The sequence below is a fragment of the Rhopilema esculentum genome, chromosome 17, assembly GCF_057945365.1.
Source record: "Rhopilema esculentum isolate cy_ngs chromosome 17, ASM5794536v1, whole genome shotgun sequence".
NCBI classification, from domain to species: Eukaryota; Metazoa; Cnidaria; class Scyphozoa; order Rhizostomeae; family Rhizostomatidae; genus Rhopilema; species Rhopilema esculentum.
In genome coordinates this window covers 3,663,139-3,671,178 of record NC_142831.1, presented here as the reverse complement: position 1 = coordinate 3,671,178, position 8,040 = coordinate 3,663,139, and the positions used below count along the sequence as shown (strand labels likewise).

General features: G+C 39.0%; 1 protein-coding gene across 1 annotated transcript; it reads left to right on the top strand.

Moving 5' to 3' along the window:
• Positions 1-5,963, top strand: LOC135693222 (uncharacterized). Its single transcript, XM_065211670.2, has 3 exons — positions 1-176; positions 1,321-1,509; positions 3,560-5,963. The coding sequence occupies exons 2-3, from the start codon at positions 1,342-1,344 to the stop codon at positions 4,892-4,894; spliced, it is 1,503 nt and encodes a 500-aa protein (XP_065067742.2). The 5' UTR covers positions 1-176; positions 1,321-1,341; the 3' UTR covers positions 4,895-5,963.
• The last annotated feature ends 2,077 nt before the right edge of the window (positions 5,964-8,040 follow it).

Here is an 8,040-nt window from a genome sequence, read left to right as displayed (position 1 = left end):
TAGAATTGGCCGAGTCCATGAATAATTTATCACCTATGTATGTGCATGCTTGTTGTATTGAGAGGTTACGATGAGATCATTGCCGGATGAAAGGTCAACGCTTTCCTAAGCCGAGAAAATCAAAATCGACTAAAATGGCTGCTTAAATTTTCAGGATTTTAAACATATGGATTAAGGTAAGTGTTGTAATTGTTATAACTTTCTAAAGGAGCTTTCTTAGATACGAATCCTAGATGTTTACCTGCCTAGACGCTTGGAAGGTGTTCACAAAACCAGCATGGTTTCAGTGAGTGTTGGTTGAGGCAAAAAGTCGCAAATCTAAAAGAACCGAGATGATTTGCTAAATCTCCGAAACATATAATTATAATTATGTTTATACTTGCCTTAAAGATGTTTGAGTTTTTATTCAGCTAATAAAATGATAGTGTTAGATCGTTAAAGATAGCTTAATTTTGTAAACCGCAGTAGTAGGTAATCTTTATTAGCTCAATGAATATCACTGACCCTAGATTTAGCAGGCTATGGTTCCATAGAAAATTGTAACTCATCACAAAGAAAAACGAAACACAAATTCACCCCTTTCTTGTACAGTCTTTATCTTTACTAATGGTTCAAATACTTCCTTTTAGAATCCAGGACTAAATAAAAAGCTAATCCAAGGATAATTTGATGGTAAATTTTTCAGCTAGTTTTGGTCCCATTAAATTGATAGTGATTAGGCAAAGGAACATTGACGGTAGTCCGTAAAATACTAATTTTATTTAGATTATACTCAAGTTTCAAGCACAAATTTTCAAAAAGGATTCTCAAAAGCACTGCAAGAAGCAAAATTGTAAAATGATATACTATGAACGATCAACTTGCATTTACAAACAAGGAAATTTTCGACCATTCTTTCGATATAGTTGCAAATGGTGCTCGATGAAGTTCTTTTGTAGATCGAAACACAAATTTCGTAGCCAACTGCTTATAAGTTAAGGTAACTACATCATAAAATTTGTAGAGAGTCAAAACGAAATGAGCAAATTTCTAGTCTTTAAGAACTAATCACAAAGTAGACTTTTTGGAAGGGCTTTGAAAAAAGGAAACAAGTTAGAGCATAATAAAAGCTTTTCGCCTGGCATTCTTCAATATTCACTCTAAAATTTTTGCTTTTTTTAAAGCCATTTTCAAACTTTTTACCGCTAAAATGTTGTCTATCAGTTATTTTCCTAAAATTGTGGAAACACACCCAGGACTCCTTTAAAGACTTGCCTTGGCTTTTTTAATCCTTCCTATTATTGCCATTAAGAATACAACAAGTGAGGTTGTTAATTGCAGGTTTGAAATGAGCATTGGCTGATGCAGATACACTACAAAAAAAAACAAAGGATGCTACAATTAACTCTGGTTGTTTCAGCATTGCTGATAAATGTGATCCAAGCTCACCCACAGAACTCTGTCATCGCAAATTGGTTTGCAAAGAAATCAACTGATTTTGAAAGGGCAGAGTTGATAAAAAACAATGAGGTAGGTATTGTGACAGCGTGCTAATGCAGCAGCCTTTTTATTTGCTCCATGTATTATGTTACACGAGATAAAAACAGCAAAATTGAGAAAAGCAACACCCAAGTCAATTTGAGAGATGATGTTGCAAGTTGTTTTGCATGAGGTTAAGTAGGGGTTGATGAAAATTCCAGGCGTAAAGATACAGTCAAAACTTGAACTCGGTTGTATCGAACAGATTCCAATTCCCCTTCGTTTTCCTATAGGGCTTCGCATGGGATAAAACTCATTATCTCAAACTCGCTTTTCTCGAACAGTTCGCTATCTCAAACTAAGTTTTATATCCTTGAAAGAAAAAAACCAAGTTATCTCGAAGAGAAAGTGACAAACATTTTCCGCTGTTAATAAGGGGGGCATGAAATATCAGGGGCGCCAAAATGAATCTTCACGTTATAACTAGGGAAATTTACACAAAAGAACACAACAATACTAAAGGCGGACATTGTAAAACAATTCACTACAAAGCGCTTGAAAGAGAACAAGAATCACCTTGCAACATACCACTTCTTTTTTCTTACTAACTTTGATGTACTGAGCTACGATCGTCAAACACCATATCAAGATCTCCCGCTAAATTTAAATGATTTTTGCACAAAGTAGATACAATGGGTGTACTGAGGTAGGGTGTGGGGTGTTTTTGAGGAGCCCGGCAAAAATATTTGGCTTGGCGGTAAAAGTTCAGATTAGGCGCCATGTGTTGCATAAACTAAAACATTTGACAACGACACCGGAAAATCGATTAAAACCATCAAGTAGCTTTCAGCCTGTGGACATTTATTGAAGAGAAAGCTTGCGTTACTGAAAAAGTGCTTCAAAAAGTGCATTTTCTAGCAAACTGGAAGCATTAAAATTCGAAGGCCTTTCATCTTCGGCGGCAACCATGGTGCCGCCTCGGACAGTGCAGTAATATCCTGGGATTATTCCGATGTATAGATCTAAAAGGTTGGAAAGTCTGATGATAATATTTAAATAGATGTTGTGAATCGACACAATGTACTGCGGAGGATGTATTGCGGAGAAAATCAAAACAAGGCCTGCCTCGCAACGGCCTAGGGGCCATATTTTGAACAAAGCTTATAGGTATTGTCCAGGATTTTCCATGAGTCTATAGCGATGTCGTAAATATTTGGATGCATTTTCCGACCATCCCTAGAAGGTCCTCTTTAGATCTGCGTGATTCCTAACTTTTGTACTTTTCTGCACATTTCCAATGCTTTGAAGAAAAATTAGAAGATATATGGGGTGCTATTTTGACCCTTTGCCCCCCTGCGATCTCATCTCCAGCATGCCATTGCACTGCGTATTTGTCCGCTATGTTGTTTGGTTTCGTCACGACTTTCAATTCTTCATCGCCTTCTCTCCGTATCGAGGCTCGCTGTGCATGCACAGCTCAGAGTCAGAACGTAATGAGCAGGCATGCACAGCGACCTCGATGCGAAGAGGAGGCAATGAAGAACTCAAATCGGAGTTCGCCGAGTTTCCTCAAATTAGGATTTCCTCTCCAATCTTGGGCTGCCAAACAGCATGATAAACGTGGTGCCCTCGGATAAAAGAATTCACTTCAAATTCATAATGGGTATTTTTTCTGTTACAGCTACTTGGACACCAGCAAAAGAAACAAATTATTGTCGTTTGCCATTTTGCCATGAAAAAGCACTCCAAGAAAGCTTCATGATATAAGGATGCACTTAAATTAACTTCTGTATAATCATAAATAATAATGGCTATAAAATTAGCTTTTGAAAATAAGTGTATATTCAAAAGTTCTTTGGAGGGGGAAACCCAAGCCCCTTAGCTCCGCGCTATCTTGGCCCTTGATAATGGATCTTGTCAATAAGTCATTTTCTAAACAAAACTGTTATGGAATGAAAAATATAAGGTTTATCACCGAAAGTGAATGCAATAGGGTGAAAAATTCAAATCTGTTTAGTCAGATATACATATCCGCTATACCATGAATTACATACCAATTTAATTGAAATTTTGGAGTTAAACATGTCTTTCTAATTCTTAGCAAATTGCTCTTGGTTGCGAAGAGGAAAAGATCACTATAAAATGCGCAAACAGATTCACGCACATGGAGATAGTGAAAACGTTTTATGGCCGGGACGATTCTGTCACTTGTCCTAATCCAGTTCTTGACACAAAGACACTCTGCGAAGAGCCAGCCAACGATGTAGCCAAGAAAGTTTTGGATCTGTGTCATGGAGAGAATAAATGCAAGATCCCTGTAAATATTGACTTTTTGGGACATGACGGGAAAGAAATTTGTCCAGGTATAAGAAAATTTTTGAGAGTAACATACAAGTGTACTCAGCATCCTAAAATAGTAGAGGAATGTCCAAAAAATTGCAGTAAGTCTTGCTGGCCACTGTGCAAAGAAAGTTGTTGCAATCCACCTCCACCACCACCACCACCACCACCCCCGCCACCACCACCACCACCACCCCCGCCACCGCCACCTCCACCGCCACCGCCACCACCACCGCCACCAGCTCAGGCTGCACTCTCTCAATTCCCTTCTCAGCAAGATGCATCAACTCAGACTCAAAGTCAGCCATCATACATGCAACCATCAAGCCTCCAAGACACACGGGTCGCCCCACCACTTGCACAGGCCCCTCCAAAGCAGCTGTACTCAATGCAGCCGGATACTTTGAAGGCGCAGCAACAAGCCCAGCAAACAGTCGAGCCACTGCCAGCGTCACAAACATTTTCTGGTATTTCCCAAAAGCAGGAATCGTTCCCAATGTGTCCCATACCTTGTAGTGCAAAATGTGCACCACTTTGTCTGTTAAGTTGCTGCAACCCAATACCAGAAGAATTATTGAAGCCAAAAGCCCCACAGCAACAAGCACCTCTCCCCGCTCTCCCAGCGGCACAGATACCAAAAGGATTTGCATGCCCAGCACCATGCTCTCAGAATTGTTTACCAGCATGTTCTCTCGACTGTTGCCAAAAAAGTGCTACCCAATATTCTCCGGACAGGCCGGGTGACTCGAATACTCAAGGAAACGTCGTGCAAAATGCCCAGGCCAGATCTCAGAATCCATGGAATTCTGCCAATTTAGCTTCATCAATTGCAATGAACGCACCCGCTCCAAGCTTGGCTGCATACGAAGAGGCCAAGGCTGCCTGGAACTACCGTTCAAAGATATGGAAGCAAAGAATGTACGCTAATCAAAGGCTGCAACAACAACAACAACAACAAGAGGCAGCTCGGCGAGCGGCTATTTCATCTCCATGGCAATCAGGCTCTACCTATAACCGTCAAGGGCAGCAAGTAGGCCAACAGTTTACAAAGAACAACATCCCAACTTACCAATATAACAACAATTACTACGGTTAACACAGATGGATTTTCATGGGCGTGTCCATTTGATGGATTCGCTCATGATTCTCAACCTATCTTTGGTCCATTCAACTAAGTTGTTGATATTTTTAGACGGCCGGCTATCAAACAATTTTGTATTCATGTAAAACATTCAAGAGAAAACTTTTATATACCAGTATAAAAGTGCATTGAGCATTTTGTTTCAAGAACAAATTTGGACAATTTACATTCAACGGTGAGGCACTTTCTGGCAATTAGAAGAGTTAATGTAAATTGAAAAAGAAAAATCTATTTTGACCCAGTGAGGACCATCTTCGGATAAATCGTGAAGCAACTTTTTGTAGAAGAAAAAAAAACTAAATATTGATGCTAACTTCAAGATATAATGCTGTATGTAGAAATTATAGTTAAGAGGATATTTTTTCATATTAAAGTAAAAAAAAGTGATAGGGAAACGACGATAAGAATTATTTCAATGTACCATAGCGATTGTATTTTCGGCATAGCCACTTTGTAGTTTCTTTGCATCAATGTATGATATTTACGACATTACGAGTAACAAAAGACGCCCGCTTAGGCCTTAGATTGTTCAAAAGGGAATGTTCAAGTGCACTAACATTTTGAAGTTGTGGACTGGTCATCTAAACCCATCCTGTTTGAAAATCGGTTGAACAAATTTTTAGGGAGGGAAACATTCCCACTAGGCCGTAAGATTTCCTCAGAAGTTGGCCAACTATACCCCTCTTGTAAATTTTTTTAATAATTTATTTGAAATGCATCTGCTTACACGTTTCACGAGCTGTTCTCTTATACACGTTTAAAATTTACTCTTGCTATTTATTTGCAGCCTTGCTAGTTATAGCCAATAGATTTTACTTGTTCCCTTATTCTCGTGTTGCGTCACTGTTGAAAAAATACTTTTCCCCTCCAGCAGAAATTCCTTGAAAACTAGGTTTTACAAAAACCGTTGCTTCTTCCTTTGGTAATTTACCAAAAGTATTATCTTTGCTATTAACATTTTGTACATTTTATCTGAAAAAGCTCTATTTTGTCAAAATGATGTGTTATATTTGCATTTTTACAAGTTGTCTCTTTTTCTTTGTAGCCTTACTGTTTATAAAGATGGCTTTTTGGCCATAGGGACTCAATTTGCAAGTTCATATACACGTGTTTGAATTTAAATGAATATTTTAACAAATAAGATCAATGCCAATAATAAGTATATCAACCATCTACAATATGAACGCTTGAATTGATATTCAGAATAGTATTGTGTCGACCAGGGGTGGCGCTAGAGACAAACCTTCAAGGTGCCGAAGTTTATATTCTCCGTAACTGCCGACGCTGGATGTGTCAAATTGCCGACAGAAAAAAAGTCGATTAGCCCCGTATAGCAGGCAGGGCCGTCGCGAGGCAAGCCTCGTTGGGGGGGGGGGGGGAATGCAAATTTACCTGATAAAAAAATTATTGCCTGAAACTTTTTAGCTGGTGCCACAAACCTCTGCAATACATTTTGTCAATCTAACTCTGTAAGATAACCAACTTTCCTAATAGTCTTGTCAAATCTCTATATCGGGACGGGCAAAATATATAGTTACTACCTGAGGCGGCACCATGGTTGCTGCCGAAGGGGAAGGAAATTTTCGAATTGTGATGCTTCTAGTTCCCTGGAAAATGCACCCTTTTAAGCAGATTCCACTAAAGCAATCCTCCTAATCCCATTGAAAATTATTGTCTTTTTGCAAAACTTTTTTACAGCAGATAAAAACAACAATTTCGCCGTGGTCTTGAAAAATACCAGGTTGTCAGTTACTTCTAAATTTAGATCCCTCTCTCCATCTTAGCATGCCTTTTGAATGTTGAGCTCATAGTGAATTGCAGTTGACGCTTCTACTGAGAAACTTTAGGAGAAATGAACACGAGGCACAATTTTACCTAAGATTGCTTGATCCTTTATTGATTTTATGACAGGAAGGTCTCTGAAATACCTAAAGCGTTTCTCCCACCGAGCGGATTTTACCTGAAATTTCCTATTGAGATACTATTGGGGTGGGTATGACAACCCCCCAGTCGCGACGCCCCTGAAAGCACCTCCAATGAAGGGGCACCGAAGGGTCATGGCCCCCACCTTTTTACAAAGCAATAGAGCATTTTTCCAAAATCTTTTGTTGTGGGTGCAAAATTCTCCCTTGCCCTTTTCCCGTCCCCCACTTTCCAACCTGTGTCGGAGTCCACCAGATTTTCTCGGCAATTTGTGCCTTGTTAGAAACTTAATGCGCAAATATTGCCTATTGTTGAATATTTCTTCCTATCTATGGTGGAAGAAGTTAATCAATGGTTTTCTCTAAACCATTTGTTTGTCGCAAGCTATGCGGTGAACAATGCTATTGAAAAATAGTTGATGAAAAAGGACAAGAAGTGCTTTTTGAAAAATTTATTACGCAAAATGAGCTCATGATCGAAATGTTTTCATTGGCAATAATAATGTCTTGAAACGAAAAGAGAATCCCTTAAGAAGAAAATTCATTAAAGACTTTATTCATGACAGCGTGATTTTGCTGTTGTTAGGGTAAATTTCCTTGAAACCGTCCAAAACATGATCCAAATCAAGCATCTGCACGTTTCGCATGAATTCCAAGCAGCAACAGGAATTTCAACCGAGAGGAGCACCATGGTATTGTGGGTCATGCGAGGGAGCACCATGAAACAATGTCACAGCTATCACGGAAGCGACAGGATATAATGCAACTAAATGGATATAATGATAATAAAATTGCCGAAGAAAAGCCATTGAGAAAACCATAAACCAGCCAGTGCAGTTTTCTCCTCGATTATTTATGTCATTTAAACAACATATAAACCGGGTGACATCCATCAAGTGCCGACGGTATTGAGAAAGCAAAAATTGATTGGCTGCCGACGGGGGGGCTAACAAAAATCTAGGGGGGGCTAAAGCCTCTCCTGGTGTCGACACAGTTTACAGTGTGAAAAACAGGATTACCTTGGATTTTTTCATGAAAATTCGGCGTGCTATCATGAAACTATTGCAAGCATGCATACTTCCCAAGAGAAGATATAATTTGATCAAAACATAATCTCAAATAAAATTTAAAAAGATATTAGTTACAATAAAACACAGCAAATCATATTTGCCACTCGCA

Coding starts and splice junctions, on each gene's coding strand:
- LOC135693222 (XM_065211670.2), top strand. CDS start 1,342: ATGCAGATACACTACAAAAAAAAACAAAGGATGCTACAATTAACTCTG. Junction 1,510..3,559: donor AGTTGATAAAAAACAATGAG/GTAGGTATTGTG, acceptor TCTAATTCTTAG/CAAATTGCTCTTGGTTGCGA.